General features: G+C 34.1%; 1 protein-coding gene across 1 annotated transcript; it reads right to left on the bottom strand.

Moving 5' to 3' along the window:
- Window positions 1-6,364: 6,364 nt before the first annotated feature.
- Window positions 6,365-8,150, bottom strand: LOC135103268 (protein FAM200C-like). The gene is made up of 2 exons (XM_064009311.1): window positions 7,355-8,150; window positions 6,365-7,200 (listed from the first exon to the last, which is right to left on the bottom strand). The coding sequence occupies exons 1-2, from the start codon at window positions 8,148-8,150 to the stop codon at window positions 6,365-6,367; spliced, it is 1,632 nt and encodes a 543-aa protein (XP_063865381.1).
- Window positions 8,151-21,162: the final 13,012 nt, after the last annotated feature.

Below are 21,162 nucleotides of genomic sequence, written 5' to 3' on the forward strand. Positions count from 1 at the left end.
TCTGTCGCCTGTCACTAAGCCATGACTCTATCCAGCCTAACACCTTCCCATCTATCCCGTGTGCCCTAACCTTTCTCAGGAGCCTTTGATGGGTACCTTGTCAAATGCTTTACTAAAGTCCAGATATAAGATATCATAACTATCACCATTATCTACTGCCTCGTACACCCTACTGTAAAAACTTAACAAGTTTGTCAGGCAAGACTTCCCCTTCGTGAAGCCATGCTGTGACTGATTTATCAAGTTATGTTTGTCTAAATGTTCCCCAATGTTCCTCGCTATTATTTACTCTAACATTTTACCTACAACTGAAGTTAAGCTGACAGGTCTATAATTAGACGCTAAAGTTTTATCTCCTTTCTTAAAGATGGGTACTACATTAGCCTGCCTCCACATTACTGGTACCTCACCCGACTCCAGTGATTTCCTAAAGACAGAAACTAACGGCTCCCTAATAATCTCTTTACATTCCTTAAGTACTCTGGGATATATTTCATCAGGGCCTGGTGACTTGAACTTTTCTAGCCTATCTATCTCCTGTTCCACTATCTCCCTAGTTATGGAAATATCTGTCAGCTTCTCATTCTCATCTGCTCTAAACACCTGTTCACTATCTGGCATATCCTGCATGTTTTCCTGAGTGAAGACAGTTAAAAAATAATCATTCAGAAGTTTACTAATCTCCTCCCCAGAACTAACCAGCTCCCCATCTGCTGCCTTTAATGGACCTACAGTATCCTTATTCTTCGTCCTGTATACCTGATAAAATCCCTTGGGGTCCGTCTTCGCCTGGCTGGCTACCTTTAATTCATAATTGTCCTTAGCTTTCCTCATTAACTTCCTGACTGTTCTAACTAATTCATTATATTGTGTCCTTAAAACTTCCTCACCTGCCCTTAATCTCCTATATATACTTCTCTTACGCCCTATATAATGCTTCAACCTAGCACTCATCCATTTAGGGTCATTTTTTTTTTATCTTATTGTTCTATACGGGATATTTGCTAACTGACCTGTATGAACTTTATCTACGAAATATTTATACAATTTATCTACATTTACTTCACCTAGTCCCCTCATCTCATCTCCTACCATCCTCTCCACTCCCTCATCTACTCGCCTCGACCTCACCTCTCTCATTTCCGCATGACCTGACATTCCAACATACTCACACCTAGCTCCCCCCTTCCTCTTTCCTCCTCCCTTCCGGACACATCTCCCCTCCTCTTGTCCTACACCCTCACGCCTCACCTCACCTCTCTCATCCTGCCTTATCTCTCTGAACTCCGCCCCTGACCTGACCTCACCCTGCATCCTTTGCCAGTCCACTCCTTGTAGGTACCTTTTTAATTCTTCAAAATCTGCTCTCCTAAAGTCAGGTATTTTACTAGTGTTTTTGTTTCTAACTGTTTCTTCCCATTCTAAATTGTACCTAATTTCCTTATGGTCACTGTTACCTAGCTGTCCTCCAACCTCTACCTGCGTGACTGCTTCCTCCCTGCTAGTAAGAATTAAATCTAGAATATTATTCCCCCTTGTGGGTTCTACGACTACCTGTTTTAAAAAATTATCCTGAATTACCTTAAGAAATTCCTCTGCTTCCTTGTTACCCACCATCAGACTCCAGTCGATATTCCTAAAATTAAAATCTCCTACCACACATACCTGACTGTACCTGCCTGCTCTATTTAATTCCTGCCACAGTGAGGTGTTAATTTCCTCTGTACTGGTCGGTGGTCTGTAAACTACCCCTAGTACTACTGACTGCGATCCTTCCTTAATATCTACCCATATCGACTCTGCTTTGTTATCTGTTTTAATTCTACTGTTGATACAACACTGTAATGTGTCCCTAACGTAGAGCGCGACGCCTCCTCCTCTCCTGTTTTCCCTATCTATATAGAACATTGTATACCCATCTATCTTAACCTCTGGATTAAATACTTTTCCTTACAAACTCAAAATCATTCATAAAACACGTTATTGGTAATGTTGTTCTGTTTCTCCATATAGAGTGCTATTCATGTGTTTTAGTATTTTCTTACCTAAGAAGCTCAAAAACACTTATAACACATATTTATGTAATATCATTTCGTTTCCCAGTATCTGGTAATTGGCATGTAATTTGGCGTTCTCGTACCTGATAAGCTGAAAACTTTCAGTACAATCTGTTTCTGGATAAAGAGTGCTATTGACTTATTTTCTTTTTTATCGTTTTTTTTTTTTTATTATTCTTGATTACCAAAAACGTCTTTTGAATGTTTTGAGCTTCTTAGGTACTAAATCGCCATATTTCACCTTGTATGGGGAAAAAAAAGTGTTTAGTGTATTTGAGATTACGTACCAAAACGGTAAAACGCAAGCAAAACACTCTTTAGGAAGAGAAAAAAAAAATGTGTATTTTGAAAGTTATCAGCGTATTATATAGCAAAACGCCAAAATGCATGCAAAGCACCCTATATGAAGTAACGAAACGACATTTCCAGAAACGTGTCATTTAGGTGTTTTTTGGGTATTAGGCACCAAAACGCTAAAAGAAAAAAAATAAAATAAATAAAATAAAATGAAAACATGGAAAATACCCGATATGGGAAAACGAAACAACTTCAATAAAAACGTGTCCTTTGTGTGTTTTTGAGCTTCCTACGTACCAAAACGCTAACTAAACTAGAACACTTTGTGAAAAAAAAAGAAACAGAACAACATTAGCAAAAACGTGTGATTTGAATGTTTTTGAGCTTGTTAGATAATTAATCACCAAAATGCATGCAAAGTACCAGACTTGGAAAAAAAAAAAAATATTAACGTTGTTTTTCAGTTTGTTATGTACCGAAATACTAAGGCACGTGAATAGGACTCTATATGGAGAAACAGAACATCATTACGAAAAGCGTATATTATGAGTGCTTTTCCCCATGTTAGGGATCAAAACGCCAAAATACATATATAAATAACGCACCCCATATGAAGAAACAAAACGATATGATCACAAACGTGTATTATGAGTATTTTTGAGTTTGTTAGTTATCAAAACGCCAAAGTGCATGCAAAGCACCCTATAGAAGAAGAAGAAGAAAAAAAAAAAAAACATTACCAAAAACATATCTTTTGAGTCCTTTTCAGCTTCACACGTACCGAAACTCTAAAAGGCATGCAAAACGCACTTTACTGGGAAATAGAACATTACCAAAAACATATATTTTAAGTGTTTTCAAGTTAGTTAGGTACCAAAACGACAGAATGCGTGTAGAAAACCTTACCTGGAGTAACGAAACGATAGTATCTGCAACGTGGCATTTGGGTATTTTTGAGCAAATTAGGCAACAAAGAGCTAAAAAGCATAGAAATAGCTCTATATGAGAAAAGAAAACAACATTGTCAAAAACGTTTCTTTTTTGTTTTTGAGCGTACAAAACGCTAAAATACTTGCAAAGAAACATTTATGGGAAACTTTAGCAAAAAATTCGTATTTCAGTGTCTTTTAACTTGTTAGGTACCAGACCCCAAATTGCATGCAAAGGACCCAATTTGGGGAAATGAAACGATATTAACAGAAACGTGTATTATGAATTTTTTTTTTTAAGCTTCTTATGTACCAAAACGCTAAAACACGTGAATATCACTCTATATGAGAAAAAAGAACATTAACAAAACGAGTAACTAAACATCACCAGAAACTTGTCATTTAGGTGTTTTCAGCGTATTAGGCAGCAAAACGCCAAAAAGCATGGAAAACACTCTATAAGGAAAACGAAATAACATTATCAAAATTAAGTGTTTTTGAGCTTCTTACGTACCAAAACGGCAAAAGGCGTCCAAAACAATATCAGCAAAAACATGTGTTCTGAGATTTTTTAGCTTGTTAGGTAACAAAACGCCAAAATGTATGCAAAGTACCCTATATAGGTAAACGAAACGATATTAACATAAACGTATATTATGTGTTTTTCAGCTTCATAGATACTAAAACTCAAACGCAAGTGAATAATAATATATTTAGAGAAACAAAACATTACAAAAAACGTGTTTTATGAGCGTTTTTCCCCATGTTAGGTACCATAACGCCGAAAAGCATAGTAAACACCATACATAAAGAAACAGACCAACATTACGAAAAATGTGTATGCTGAGTGTTTTTGAGCTTGTTAGATACCAAAACACCAAAGTGTATGCAAAACACCCTATATAGGAAAAGCAATCAATATTAACAAAAGCGTGTCTTTTGAGTGTTTTTCAGTTTCTTACGTACTAAAACTATAAAACGCATGAAAAACACTCTTTATGGAGAGAGAAGACAACATAAACGCGTGTTTTGAGAGTTTTTCAAATTGTTAGGTACCAAAACAAGAAAATGTAGACAGCACCCTATTTGATGTAAAGGAATGACATTATCGGAAACGTGTCGTTTGAGTATTTTGAGCATATTAGATACCAAAACGAAAAGAAAAAAAATGGGAAACACTATATATATATATATATATATATATATATATATATATATATATATATATATATATATATATATATATATATATATATATATATATATATATATATATATATATATATATATATATATATATATATATATATATATATATATATATATATATATATATATATATATATATATATATATATATATATATATATATATATATATGAAAAAAAAGAAAAATCGAAAACGTGTCTCTTGAATGTTTTTGAGCTTCGGACGTACGAAATTTTTAAAAAGCTTGCAAAACGTCTTTTATAATGAAATAGAACATTAACAAAAATGTGGGTTTTGAGTGTTTTTGAGCTTGTTATGTACGAAAACCCCAAATGCAGACAGATTAACGGATATTGCGAAACGAAAAAATATTAATAGAAAATAGTATTATAAGTGTTTTTCAACTTATGTACCAAAACACTTAAACACGTGAATATCACTCTATATGGAGAAGAAAGCATTAAAAAAAAAATAGTGTTTTCCTTATGTTAGGTACTAAAATCTATACAGAATACCATAGATGAAAACAGAACAACATTGCCAAAAACATACTCGTATATTATAAGAGTTTTTGAACATCTTAGGTAAAAAAAAAATACTGAAACGTGATTAGCACATGCATTTTGGCGTTTTGATTTCTAAGAAGCTGGAAAAAATCATACGTTTTTAGTAACGTCTCCTGATAAAGGCACGTGGCTTAGCATTTTGGAACATGAGAAGCTCAAAAGCACTCAAAAGACACAATTTTGATAATGTTTTATATATATATATATATATATATATATATATATATATATATATATATATATATATATATATATATATATATATATATATATATATATAACTATCTATCTATCTATCTATCTATCTATCTATGTATCTATCTATCTATCTATATATATATATATATATATATATATATATATATATATATATATATATATATATATATATATATATATATATATATATATATATATATATATATATATATATATATATATATATATATATATATATATATATATATATATATTCTCCATGAAATTTCTTTTGCATGCATTTTAGTGTTTCGGTTCGTAAAAAGCTGTAAAACACTCAAAAGACACGTTTTTGGTAATGTTGTTTGTTTCTCCCATATAGCTTACTTTGCATGCACTTTTGGCGTTTTCGTACCTCACTAAATCAAAAACACTAATAACATATGTTTTTATACCCTATATCAGGAGAGGAAACGCGATTTCCAGAAAAGTCCCTTTTGAGTATTTATTGACGTGCTAGGCACCAAAACGCTAATAAGCATGGAAAGCACCCTATGAAGGGAAAAAAAAAAAAAAAAATTGCGAAAAACTTTTTTGAGTTACCGAAACGCTAAATCGCATGTAAAAAAAAAAAAAACACCATGGATAAACAATAGCATTATCATAAACAAATATTTCAAGTGTTTCTGAGCTAGTTAAGTATGCATGGAGGCGCACATTCCTCACTCTTATTCTCGACCTAAACCTTCTAAACCAGTGGTTCCCAAACTATCTTACCTGACGCCCCCTTTTTGCTTCCAGTAGACCCGCACGCCCCCAGTGCCTCTTTTTTTTTTCATATGAAATGATTCTTACATTTATTTCTTAGCATTGTTCAGGAAAACATATTTGTTTGTATTACATTTTAATAATGAAAGCCACTCAAACAAATAATACTACATTCCAGTAACTAAAATGGAAACATTTGGTTCAAAGTGAGCGAAAAAAAAGGTTTGAACATTAGCAAATTGGCAAAATTGAGTTGCAGTTTTAAGAAAAAATAATTTGAAAACATGGCATATAATATTTGGAATGACTCATGAGACTAAGGCAAAATTTATGAACTAATTTAGTGAGATGGATGCTGCTGCTTCTTCCTTACAAGATCAGAAATTCTAGGATTGAAGGATGACAGCGCACAACGCAAGTCATTTTCTACATCAAGTCGGTTGCGCTGTTTTGTTTTCAGAACAACAAGAGCTGAAAATCCTGCTTCACAAAGATAAGTAGAAGAAAAGGGAAGAATCACACGAAGTGCTTCTTCACCTACTTTTGGGTAAATGGGGAGATATTTCACCCAAAACTCTTCTAACTTCATTGTTTCAAAGTCCCTTTTCGCGCTGGAGTCACATTTCAAATCGATGGTTTCCTCTTGCAGTGATTCCAGTAACAACTCCACATCAGTGTTAAATGGATTCTGCACCAATGTCCAAAGAGAATTCTCCATTGAGACATCTGGAAAATAGTGCATAAATTCCTCAGCAAGGGAATGCAGATGTGATAAAACCTCTTTTGTCACGTCATACTGCTCAATGTTTCTCTTCTCAGATAAGAGCTCATTCAGATGTGAGAACGATGAAAAGTTCCCAACTTGTACTTTTCGTTTCCAAAGATGAATTTTTTCGGTGAAAGCTCTGATCACATCAGAGTGTGCAATGATGTTTGTGTTTCTTCCTTGTAACTTCAAATTGAGGTTGTTAATACCCTCAAAAAAGTCCACAAGGTATGCTAGTGAGAGCTGAAAGTCTTCCTCTCTGAATGCTTCATACAGTTTGTCTTGTTTCTGCTTCTGCAAGAAAATTTCCACTTCATCTTTGAGCTCGTAAAGACGACTCAGCATGTTTCCCTTGGAAAGCCAGCGGACTTCGGTGTGAAACAGGAGAGTCTTGTAATCAGTGCCCAAATCTGAGCAAAGAGCTGCGAAAAGCCTAGAATTCAAAGAGCTATTCTTTACAAAATTCACCACTTTTATTGCCAAATTCAGTGAACTGCGTAGATTACTAGGCAGAGTTTTGCTTGCTAATGACTGTCTGTGGATAACACAGTGAGTCCCAGTTACAGCAGGATTTTTTTTCTTTCACCAGCTTCACAAATCCAGAGCGAGATCCAATCATTGATGGGGCACCATCAGTACAAACACCGACTAATTTTTCCCATGAAAGACCGTGCTCTTGGAAAAACTCATCAACCTTTGAAAAAACATCGATGGCCTTTGCTGTTGTCTCCAGTGCTGCTGAGAAAAGAATTTCTTCTTTCACAGTTCCTTCATCCACGAATCGAGAATAAACAAGCAGCTGGCAGAGGTGAGCAACATCAGTACTTTCATCGCACTGTATTGCAAAGAAGCGAGATGCTTTTATTTTGTCCAAAACTTGTTCTTTTATGTCTTCTGAAAGTTCGTCAATGCGACGCTTCACTGTGTTATCTGATAAGGAAATCTTTGATAACTTTCTTTGGCTTTCTTCCCCAAGCACAGTATTTGCAGCACTCAAAAGGCAGGGTTTTACAAGAGTTTCCCCCACAGAGTGAGGCTTCTTTGCTTTTGCAATAAGTAGTGACAACTCGTAAGATGCTTCCACCAGTTTCCACGTTTCTTGATGAAAAACACTGCTTGAGTCCAGCTTCATACGATTCAGCTCATGCAGTATGGCTGTGAAGAGCTCCTTTGGGTTTTCTTTTAATGCTTTGTGGTTTGTGCTCAAATGTCGCTCCAGACGACCAGGTATTAAGGCGTCATTGCTGAGGACTGTATGGCATATGACACACTGAGGGAGATGAAATCCATTCCTCTCTATAACAGTGAAGCCATACTTGATATATTCATCTGAATACTTTCTTTTCTTTGCCCCAGACATTTCTGCAAAGTGAAAATAGCAACAAACTTATAAACTGCACCATGGAACTAAGTAGTTATATAACATACCGTATTGGCATGCACCACACCACACATTCATAGAACATAGATCACACAACTGGAAATCATAAATCTGTAACATACCACAAATATTCAGCACACAACGTGGCTTATATCTTAACAATAATGACAATGAGAACAACTGCGGAAAATACAACGAGAAGAAGCAAACGGAGTAAAACTACACGCACGAAAATGCTCAGTTATACTGTGATGTAATGTGTTGATTTGACGAGCGATGTTTTGCATACAGTCGACCTTGGCATAGTTGTGCCCATGTACCTTTGTTGGATCCTATATTAGCGATTTTGGCGATGACTGAATTGTGATATGATGGTACGTTTTTGGTGTGATGTAGAGCAGTGCGCGCACGGTGGTTTAGTTTTGCTTACGTGTCAAGAGTTGAGTTTGTGTTTGCAGTGGTTTAGTCTGTTATCGTGTTTTTTGGCTTTGTTTTATCATTTCCACTTTTTTTATAATAGATTCGCTTCTTTCTGCTGTCTGAGATTTTTATTAACGTTTTTTATTAAGTGAATAGATATGGCGATTGAACCATCAACCCAGCAACACAGTACACTTAATTTGTCACACACACTTTTCGCCGCCTATACTGGAATCAACGCACACACTTCACCACATACATTCAAACTAGCGTACAAAACTCACCGCGTATTATTTACATTTCACACTTTCGATCACAACGAGTATTTCACACAAGACATTCCATTCTGCATCGTTCTACCCTTGCAAATCGTCAAGGTTACAATGTCACTCATACACGTATGTGATCCAGAATTGAAGAGTGAAATAAATCCCTACCGTGGACAAGGGGAATATGTGCTCAGGTTGACGGGAGTTTGTGACGAGTCCCTCAGTGGCGTCAGTGTGGTTGGTATCATTGACTTGTCCAAAACGTGTAAAGAGAACTAGCTTAATAGAAAACGGGTTGGAGTGACTGCTATAATTATACTTTGCATGTATGTAATGACAGATATTTGTTCTTTGAATGATTTTATTATTCTAATTAAACAAATAATTTTGAGCAGATGAATTCACGCCCCCCTTGTATCCTCCTCGCGCCCCCCTAGGGGGGCGCGCCCCCTAGTTTGGGAACCACTGTTCTAAACCTTGGTTTAACACAGCTTGTTCTCGTCCTAGACATGAGAGAGAGGTGGCCCACAAAAGATACTTAAGCCTTCAATCATCAGAATCTCATGCACTTTATATTTCTGCCCGGAACCATGCCAAGTCTGTTCTCCAACTAGCCAAAAACTCCTTCATTAATAGAAAGTGTCAAAACCTTTCAAGATCTAACTCCCCTCGTGACTTCTGGCATCTAGCCAAAAATATTTTCAATAACTTTGCTTCTTCTTCTTTCCCTCCTTTATTTCAACCAGATGGCACCACTGCTGTCACATCTATTTCTAAAGCTGAACTCTTCGCTCAAACCTTTGCTAAAAACTTTACCTTGGACGATTCTGGGCTTGTTCCTCCCTCTTCTCCACCCTCTGACCACTTCATGCTACCTATTATGATTCTTCGCAATGATGTTTTCCATGCCCTCGCTGGCCTAAACCCTCGGAAGGCTTATGGACCTGATGGGGTCCCTCCTATTGTTCTCCGGAACTGTGCCTCCGTGCTTGCACCTTGCCTAGTCAAACTCTTTCATCTAGGTCTGTCAACATCTACCTTTCCTTCTTGCTGGAAGTTTACCTACATTCAGCCTGTTCCAAAAAAGGGTGACCGTTCTAATCCCTCAAACTACCGTCCTATTGCTTTAATTTCCTGCCTATCTAAAGTTTTTGAATCTATCCTCAACAAGAAGATTTTTAAACATCTATCACTTCACAACCTTCTATCTGATCGCCAGTATGGGTTCCGTCAAGGCCGCTCTACTGGTGATCTTCTGGTTTTCCTTACTGAGTCTTTGTCATCCTCTTTTAGAGATTTTGGTGAAACTTTTGCTGTTGCCTTAGACATATCAAAAGCTTTTGATAGAGTCTGGCACAAAGCTTTGATTTCTAAACTACCCTCCTATGGCTTCTATCCTCCTTTCTGTAATTTCACCTCAAGTTCCCTTTCTGACCGTTCTATTGCTGCTGTGGTAGATGGTCACTGTTCTTCTCTTAAATCTATTAACAGTGGTGTTCCTCAGGGTTCTGTCCTGTCACCCACTCTCTTCTTATTATTCATTAATGATCTTCTAAACCAAACTTCTTGTCCTATCCACTCCTACGCTGATGATACCACCCTGCACTTTTCCACGTCTTTTCATAGACGTCCAACCCTTCAGGAGGTAAACATTTCACGCAGGGAAGCCACAGAACGCTTGACTTCTGATCTTTCTAAAATTTCTGATTGGGGCAGAGCAAACTTGGTATTGTTCAATGCCTCAAAAACTCAATTCCTCCATCTATCAACTCGACACAACCTTCCAGACAACTATACCCTCTTCTTCAATGACACTCAACTGTCCCCCTCTTCTACACTGAACATCCTCGGTTTGTCCTTTACATATAATCTGAACTGGAAACTTCACAATTCATCTCTAACTAAAACAGCTTCTATGAAGTTAGGTATTCTGAGACGTCTCCGCCAGTTTTTCTCACTCCCCCCATCTGCTAACTCTGTACAAGTGCCTTATCCGTCCATGTATGGAGTATGCTTCACATGTCTGGAGGGGTTCCACTCACACTGCTCTTCTAGACAGGGTGGAATCAAAAGCTTTTCGTCTCATCAACTCCTCTCGTCTAACTGACTCTTCAGCCTCTCTCTCACCGCCGCAATGTTGCATCTCTAGCTGTCTTCTACCGCTATTTTCATGCTAACTGCTCTTCTGATCTTGCTAACTGCATGACTCCCCTCCTCCCGCGGCCTCGCTGCACAAGACTTTCTTCTTTCTCTCACCCCTATTCTGTCCACCTCTCTAACGCGAGAGTTAACCAGTATTCTCAATCATTCATCCCTTTCTCTGGTAAACTCTGGAATTCCCTGCCTGCTTCTGTATTTCCACCTTCCACCTTAGGTGCGAGATCGCTAAAACGCATGAATAACACTCTATATGGATAATGGGAACATTACCAAAAATGTGCGTTTTGAGTGTTTTCACATTGTTATGTATCAAAACGCCAAAATGCATGTAAAGCACCCTATTTGGGTAAAGGAAACGAGATTCCAGAAACGTGTCTAATAAGTGTTCTTCAGCGTGTTAGGCACGAAAACGCTTAAAAGCATACAAATCGTCCGATATGGGAATACAAAACAACATTAAGAAAACGTTTCTTTTGAGTGTTTTTGAAATTTTTACATGCCAAAACGATAAAACGCATGAAAAACACCCTGTATGGAGAAACAGAATAACATTACCCAAAACAAGAATTTTAAGTGTTTTGTAAGCTTGTTACGTAAAAAAAACGCATAAATGAAACCAAAGTACCCTATATGTGAAAAACGAAAAGACATTACGGGAAACGTGTATTATGAGTGTTTTTGACCTTAGTATCAAAAGAGTAAAACGCATGAATAATAGTCTATATGGAGGAACAGAACATTGCCAAAAAACGCGCATTTTGAGTGTTCTGACATTGTTAGGTACCAAAAAGCCAAAATGCATGCAAAGACACATATATAGAGATATAAAACGACATTAAGAGAAACGTGTCTTTTGAGTGTTTTTGTGCGTGTTAGGCACCAAAACGATAAAAGCATGGAAAGCACCTAATATGAAAACAGAAAATAACATTACCAAAAATATGTGTTTTGGATATTTTTCAGCTTCTTATGTACCAAAATGCTTAAAAGCATGCAAAATACCCTTTATGGAAAAAGAAAATAATATTTTTTAAAAACAAGTATTTTGTGTTTTTTTTATCATATGTGGAAAAAAAAAACGGAAAAATGCATGCAGAGTACCATAGGTGGGGAAACAAAAACACATTATGAAAGACGTATTATGAGTGTGTTTGAGTTTCCTAGGTATTAAAACGCTAAAACGCATGAATAGCACTCTATATGATGAAATAAATGTGTATTTTCAGTGTATTTCACATTATTAGGTATAAAAATGCCTTAATCCATGCAAAATAGGAGGAAAATAGGACATTTCCAGAAACGTGTCTTCTCAGTATTTATAAGCGTGTTTAGGCACCAAAATCCTAAAAGACATGGAAAGCACCCTTTATGGAAAAACAAAACATTACCAAAAACGTGTCTTTTTAGTGTTTTTGAGCTATTTACGCACCAAAACGCTAAAATGCATAATAAGCAGGCTTTACGGACAAACAGAATAACTTTAACGAAAACGAGTGTTTTGATTGCTTTTGTGGTTATTAACTACAAAAACGCCAAAAAACATGCATAGCACCTTATATGTGGAAATGAATAACACTCTTTTTAGAGAAACAAAACATTACCAAAAAACAGGGTTTTTTTTCAGAGTTTTCACCTTGTTAGGTACCGAAACGCCAAAATGTATGTAATGCATCATATATGGGGAAACAAAAAGATATTGCGAGAAACGTCTCTTATGAGTGTTTTTGAGATTCTTCGGTACCGAAACGCTAAAACTCATGAGTAACACTTTATATGAAGAAACAGTAAAACATTACTAAAAAGTATTGCTTTTTATATTATTAGATACCAAAACACCCAAATGCATGCAAAGCCGATTAATTGAGGGAAAAAAAAACAACTTACCATAAACTTGACTTTTGTGTTTTTCAGCGTGTTAGGCACGAAAATCCTAAATAGCATGAAAGCACCGTATATGGGAATACAAGAAAACATTACCAAAAGCATGACTCTGTTCTTAAACTTCTTACATACCAAAACGTTAAAACGCATGCAAAACACCTTATATAGAGAAACAATACAATTACCAAAAACATGTATTTTTTTTTTTTGAGCTTATTATGTACAAAATCGCCTATCATCAAGCAAAGCACCCTGTACATGGAAATAAAAGGATATTACTAGAAACGTTTATTTGAGTTTTTTTTTTTACTTTCTTAAGTACCAAATCACTAAAACGCTTCAGTTGCACTCTGAAGAAAAAGAACAACCTTACCAAAAAACGTGTACTTTTACATTGCTAATTACCAAAACGCCAACTTGCATGAAAAGCCACCTATATGGGAAAACGAAGCAACATCACTAGAAACTTGTCTTTTGATATTTTTTGAACGTGTTAAGCACCAAATCAGTAAAAGGCAACGAAATCACCCTATAGGGGAATACAAAACAACTTTACTAAAAACGTGTCTTTAAAATGTTTTTTTTTTTTTTGTTCTTACGTACTAAAACGCCAAAATACATGCAAACCCCTTGGTAGGTACCAAAAAAAACAAAAGCATACAAAAGAGCCTATATGAAGAAATGAAAGGACATTACAAAAAACGTGTATTATGAGTATTTATGAGTATCTTAGGTACCAAAACGCTAAAATGAATGAGTAGCACACTATATGGAGAAAGAAAAACATTACCAAAAACGTGTAATTTGAATGTTTTTCGCATTGTTAGATAGCAAAACACCATAATGCTTGCTCGCTATACGAGGAAATTAAACGACAATATCGGATTTTTTTTTTTTTTTTAGCGTGTTAGGCACGAAAATGCTAAATAGCATGGAAAGCACCTTATATGGGAATGCAAAATAACATTACTAAAAACATGACTTTTAAGTGCTTTTAATTTTTTACGTTCCAAAACGCTAAAATGCGTGCAACAAACACGAATAACCTTAACAAACAATGACCTTACCAAAAACGTGTATTTTGAGTGTTTTTCAATTTGTTACATACAAAACTTCAAAATGCATGTAAAGCACCCTGTATGAGGAAACAATAGGACATTACGAGAAACGTGCATTATAATGCACGTTTCTCGTAATGTCCTATTGTTTTAATGTCCTAAGTGTTTTAAGTTTCTTAGGTACCAAAACACTAAACCGCCTGAATAGCACTCTTAATGGAGAAACAGAACTTCACCAAAAACGTGTTTTGAGTGTTTTTTTTTTTTTTCCTGCTATGTACCAAAACGTCAAAATACATACGAAGCATCCTATATGGGGAAACGAAAAGACATAACGAGAAACAAGTTTTATTACTAATTTTTAGCTTCTTAGGCACCAAAACGCTAAAACGCATGAATAACACTCTATAGAGAGAAAAAGAATAATATTAGCTAAAGCGTTTATTTTGAGTGTTTTTTCACATTATGTAGCAAAACATCATAATGTATGGAAAGATCCCTATATGAAGAAGCGAAACGACATTACTGGAAACGTGTCTATTGAGTGTTTATTTGAGTTAGGCATCAAAATGCTGAAAACCATTGAACACACCCTATTTGGCAATATAAAATAACATTACCCAAAAAAAGTATCTTTTGAGTGTTTTCGACCTTATGTCCGAAAACGCTGAAACACCCTTTATGGAGAAACAGAATAACATTTCCAAAAACTTGTATTTTGAGTTTTTTTTTGTGCTAGTTAAGTACAAAAAAATGGCAAAATGCATGCACCCTATATGGGGAAAGGAAAGGACTACGAGAAAAGTGTATTAAGAGAGATTTTAAGCATTGATAATACACGTTTCTCGTAATGTTCTTTCGTTTCCCAAACATAAGGATCTTTACATGTATTTAAGCGTTTTTATAGAAAACATGATCAAAAAACACTCAAAATACATGTTTTCGGTAAAGTTATTTTGTTTCTCTATAAAAGGTGTTTTGCATGCGTTTTAGTGTTTTGGTAATGTAAGGAGCTCAAAAACACTTAAAGGCAAATTCTTGGTAAAAGTTGGTTTTATTCCCATGTAATGTGATTGCCCTTCTTTTTAGTGCTTTATTGCCTAACACGCTCAAAAACCCTCTAAAGACACTTTTCTGGTAATGTTATTTTTTTTCACACATAAAGCTAGTTGCGCATGGAATTTTCAATTTTGGTAACTAAGAATGTGAAAAACACTCTTCTGTTTCTTAATTAAGAGTGTTATTCAAGAGTTTCAGCATTTTGTTATTTTTAGAAACTTTTCCATACACACGAGTTTTTACATTTTTTGCCCTGTGATTCTTGTGAAACTATGAAACACTCATTATAGACGTTTCTCGTTATATCCCTTTTTTTTTCCTAATATAGAGTGCTTTGCATCCATTTTCGCATTTTTTTTATGTAACAAGCTCAAAAATACTAAAAATATACCTTTTTGGTAATGTTATTATATTACTTCATATTTGTTGGTTTGTATCTGTTTTAGCGTTTTTCTACGTAAAACTTTGAAAAGACACGTTTTTATTAATTTTTGTTTTGGTTTTCCATATAGAGTGACTCCTATTATTTATCGTTTTGGTGCTTAACATGCGGAAAAACACTGAAAAGACAGGTTTTTTGTAAAGTCGTTTAATTTCCCCATATAGATGGCTTTCCATACTCTTTAGGGTTTGGAACATAACTCCGATAAAAAAGCTAAAATTAACTTTTTCGATAATTTTCTTTTTTTCCATATAATTTCCCTGAATTTTGTCAGAATTTTGTCATCTTGGCAGCTATGAACATCAATAACAAAAAAAAATTGCTATTTATTTATTTATTTATTTATTTATTTATTTATTTATTTCTCTATAAAGAGTGTTAATTGTGGGTTTTAACGTTTTGGTACTTAAGGACCTTAAAAACACATTATACACGTTTCTCGTTATGTCCTTTCGTTTCCCAAACATAGATTCTTTGCATGTATTTAAGCGTTTTTATAGGTAACATAATCAGAAACACTTAAACACATGTTGTTGGTAATGTTATACTGCTTCTCCATAAAGGAGTGTTTTGCATGCGTTTTAGCGTTTTGGTATGTAAGGTCAAAAGCACTAAAAGGCAAGTTATTGGTAAAAGTTGGTTTTATTCCCATGTAATGTGATTGCCCTGGTTTTTTGTGCTTTATTGCCTAACACGCTCAAAAATACTCAAAAAGCACTTCTGGTAATGTCATTTTTTTCTCACATAAAGCTAGTTTCGCATGCTATTTGGGATTTTGCTAAAAATGTGAAAAACACTTAAAATACACGCATTTGGTAGGGTTGTTCTGTTTCTCAATTAAGATTGTTATTCATGTGTTTCAGCATTTGGTATCTAACAAACTTCTTTATATATATGAGTTTTTGCGTTTTTTGCCTTGTGGTTCTTGTGAACCACAAGTTCTTTTCCCCGAAAATAATAAGACACTCATTATACACTTTTCTCGTAATGTCCTTTTGTTTCCCAATTGCGAGTGCTTCGCTTCAATTTTCGCGTTTTTTGTAGGTAACAAGCTCAAAACATTCAAAATATACCTTCTTAGTAATGTTATTTTCTTTCTTCATATTGATTGGTATGCATCCGTTTTAGCGTTTTTATACATAAAACACCGAAAAGACACCTTTCTCAGTAAAATTTGTTTTGGATTCCCATATAGAGTGACTTCCATGTTATTTATCGTTTTGGTGCTTAACATGCTGAAAAACACTCATAAGACAGTTTTCTGGCAAAGACGTTTAATTTCCCCATATAGGTCGCTTTGCATGCACTTTAGGTTTTGGTACATAGGAGTCCGAAAATAAGCTAAAATTAACTTTTTTGATATGTTTTTATTTCCTATAATTTCCTAAATTTTGTCCGAATTTTGGCATCTCGGTACCTATGAAGATGATTAAAAAAAAAAAAATACTATTTTTTACTGGTATTTACTTACCAGATTTTTGGTAAGGTCGTTTAATTTCCTCATATAGGAGGGTTTGCATGCACTTTAGGGTTTGGTACATAAGTCCGAAAAAAAGTAAAATTAACTTTGCGTTTTAGCGTTTTGGTATGTAATGAGCTCAAAAACACTTAAAGGCAAGTTCTTGGTAAAAGTTGTTTTTATTCCCATGTAATGTGATTCCCTACTTTTTAGTGCTTTATTGCCTAACACGTTCAAAAACACTCAAAAGACATTTTTCTGGTAATATCATTTTTTTTCCAACATAAAGCTAGTTTTGCATGGAATTTGGGTTTTGGTAACTAAGAATATGAAAAACACTCAAAATACACGCATTTAGTAAGGTAGTTCTGTTTCTCAATTTAAAGTGTTATTCATGAGTTTCAGCATTTTGATATGTAAGAAACTTCTCTATGTACACGAGTTTTTGAGTTTTTTGCCTTGTGGTTCATGTGAAACTATAAAACACTCATTATACACCTTTCACGTAATGTCCTTTTCATTCCCAATAAAAGGTGCTTTCCATCCATTTTCGCATTTTTTGTAGGTAACAAGCTCAAAAACACATCAAAATATATCTTTTTGATAATGTTATTCTATTTCTTCATATTGGTTTACATCCGTTTTAGCGTTTTTCTACCTAAATCACAGAAAAGACACGTTTTCAGTAATATTGTTGAAATTGCTAAAAAAAAACACTCAAAAGACAGGTATCTGGTAAAGTCGTGTAATTTCCCCATATAGGTGGCTTTGCAAGCACTTCAGGGTTTGGTACATAACTCCGGAAAAAAGCTAAAATTATTTTTTTTTTATAATGATTTTTTTTTTTGCAAAATTTCCCTGAATCTTGCAAGAATTTTGGCATCTCGGTACATATAAAGATGAATAACAAATTTTTTTTTTTCTCTCTATAAGGAAGTTAAAAACAGTCATAATACACGATTTTCGTAATGTCCTTTTGTTATACAATCATAGTGTTCTTTACATGTATTTAAGCGTTTTTATAGGTAACATGATCAAAAACACTCAAAATACATGTTTTTGGTAATATTATTCTGTTTCTCCATAAAGAGTGTTTTGCATGCGCTTTAGCGTTTTGGTATGTAAGGAGTTAAAAAACACTTAAAGGCATGTTCTTCGTAAAAGTTGGTTTTATTCACATGTAATGTGATTGTTCTGCTTTTTATTGCTTTGTTGCATATCACGCTCAAAAACACTCAGAAGACATTTTTCTGGTAATGTCATTTTTTTTTCCCACATGAAGCTAGTTTCGCATGTAATTTGGCATTTTCGTAACTAAGAATGTGAAAAACAATCAAAATACACAATTTGGTAAGGTAGTTCTGTTTATCGATTAAAAGTGTTATTCATGCATTTCATCATTTTGATTATGTAAGAAACTTCTCTATATACACGAGTTTTTGCGTTTATTGCCTTGTGGTTCTTTTAAAACTATAAAACACTCGTTATACACGTTTCTCGTAATGTCCTTTTGTTTCCTAATATAGAGTGCTTTACATCCATTTTTGCATTTTTTGTAGGTAACAGGCTCAAAAACACTCAAAATATATCTTTTTGGTAATGTTATTCTATTTTTTTTTATATGAGTTGGTTTGCATCCGCTTTAGCGTTTTTCTACGTAAAACACTGAAAAGACATGTTTTCAGTAATTTTGTTTTGGATTCAAATATTGGCTGACTTCCATATTATTTATCGTTTGGTGCCTAACATGCTGAAATGCACTGAAAAGACAGATTTCTGGTATCTTTTTTTTTTTTTCGAAAGATGTCTTTTCGGTGTTTTTGAGCGTGTTAGACACCAAAGTGCTAAAAAAATAAAAAATAAAAAGGGAAACCGCTTTATATGAGGAATAAAAACATTATGAAAAAATTTGTCTTCTCACTGATTTTTAATGTAATATACCATAAAGCAAAAGACGCATACAAAACACTTTTTATAGAAAAACAGAATAACATTACCATGTTAGACACCTAAACACTAAAAATCATGGAAAGCTCCCTATAAGGGAATAAAAAACATTACCAAAAACGTGACAAATATATTTGAATTATTTATGTACCAAAAAACTAAATCTTATGCAAAACACCCTCTATTGAGAGAGAAAAAAAAACATTACGAAAAATGAATATTTTGAGTGTTTTTGTGCTTGTTACGCACAAAAAAATAATCCAAATGCATGTAAATTTCCCTATATGGGGAAATGGAAGGACACTACGAAAAACGTGTATTATGAATGTTTTGTTTTTTTTCATTGAGATTCATAGTTATGAAAATACTAAAATGCTTGAGAGCACGCTATATGGAGAAACAGAACAATATTAACAAAAACATGCATTTTAAATGTACGTATTTAACATTGTTAGGTACAGAAATTCATTGCAAAATGAAATTCATGCAAAGCACCATCTATGGAAAAGCGAAACATTTCTAGAAACATGGATTTTGAGTGTTTATACACATGTTATGCAACAAAACACTAGAAAAAAAAAGGAAAAAACCCTATATGGGTAAAACAAATCAACATTATCAAAAACATGTCTTTTGAGTGTTTTTAACTAACATACCAATACGGTAAAACGCTTGCACAACACCCTTTATGTAGAAATAGAACATGCAGACCAAAACCGTGCAATTTGAGTGTTTTTTTTTATTTTATTTATATGTAAAAAAGCCAAAATGCATATAAAGTACCCTATATGGGGAAATTTTAAAATATTACGAGAAACGTGTATTATGACTATCTTTTTAGCTTCTCAGATAGCAAAACGGCAAAATTCATGAATAACACTCTATATGGAGAAACAGAACAAGATTTCCAAAAACGTGTATTTTGAGTAGGTACCAAAACGCCAAAATGCATAAATAACACATTATATGGAGAAAGGAAACATTTCCAAGTGTGTCTTTTGGGTGATAAAATGCATGAAAATCACCCTATATGGGAATACAAAACATTACAAAAAACGTGTTTTTTAAACTGTTTTTGAGTTTCCTAGGTGCTGAAACGATGAAAGGCATCATGAAACAGAATAACATAAAAAAAAAAACAAGGATTTTGAGTTTTTGGGCTTGTTTCGTAGAAAACTCGAAAATGCAAGCAAAGTCCCATATAAAGGGAAGATATAAGATATTATGAGAAACGTTTATTATGAGTGTTTTTGTGTTTCTTAGGCACCAAAACACGAAAACACGGTGATATAACTGTATATGTTGAAAGAGAACAACATTACCAAAATCATGAATTTTAAGTGTTAGATATTGTTATTAAGTTATTAGTTTATTGTTAGGTACAGAGACATGAAAAGCTTAAAGCCACAGGGAAACGAAACGATAGTTCCAGAAAGGTGTATTTTGAGTATTTATGGGCGTTTTAGGCACAAAAACGCTATAAACCATGGAAATCACCCTATAATGTAATGCAAAACAATATTATGAAAAAAAAAAAAAAAATTTAAGTGTTCTTGAGCTAGTTACATACCAAAATCCTAGAAAGCATAAAAAAACCACCTTTATGGAGAAATATAATAACAATACCAAAAACAAATATTTTGAGAGTTTTACATCTCTTTACGTACAAAAATGCCAAAATGCATGTAAGATACCCTATATGAGAAAACAAAAAGACATTTCGAGAAACGTGTATTATGAGTGTTTTTGCGTTTCTTCGGTACCAAAACGCTAAAAAAAAGAACGAATTTTACTCTATATGAAGAAACAGATAACATTATCAAAAACGAATATTTTGAGTATACATCATATAGTTACGTACCAAAATCTATGCAAGGTACATGATTTTTTTTTTAAATGTTTTCCTTTTGGAGTGTTATAACACTCAAAAGACACGTTTCAGGAAATGTTTCTTTTCCTCATATATGGTGCTTTGAATGCATTTTGGCATTTTGGTACCAATAAAAAAAAATTTAAAAAATTTGGTAATGGTATTCTGCTTTTTCATATAGAGTGCTATTCAACCGCTTTTGCGTTTTTGTACCTAAGAAGCTCAAAAACACTTATTGTACACGTTTCTCATGATGTCCTTTCGTTTCCTTATATAATGTGGTTTGCATGCATTTTTTTTTTCCATTTGGTACCTAATGACCTCAAACACGCTTACAATACATATTTTTTTGTAAATTTCTTTTTTTTTTTTTCAAATCACGTTGTTCTCATGCATTTTGTCGTGTTGGTAACGAACAAAGTTAAA

Source organism: Scylla paramamosain, chromosome 9 (genome assembly GCF_035594125.1).
Source record: "Scylla paramamosain isolate STU-SP2022 chromosome 9, ASM3559412v1, whole genome shotgun sequence".
NCBI classification, from domain to species: domain Eukaryota; kingdom Metazoa; phylum Arthropoda; class Malacostraca; order Decapoda; family Portunidae; genus Scylla; species Scylla paramamosain.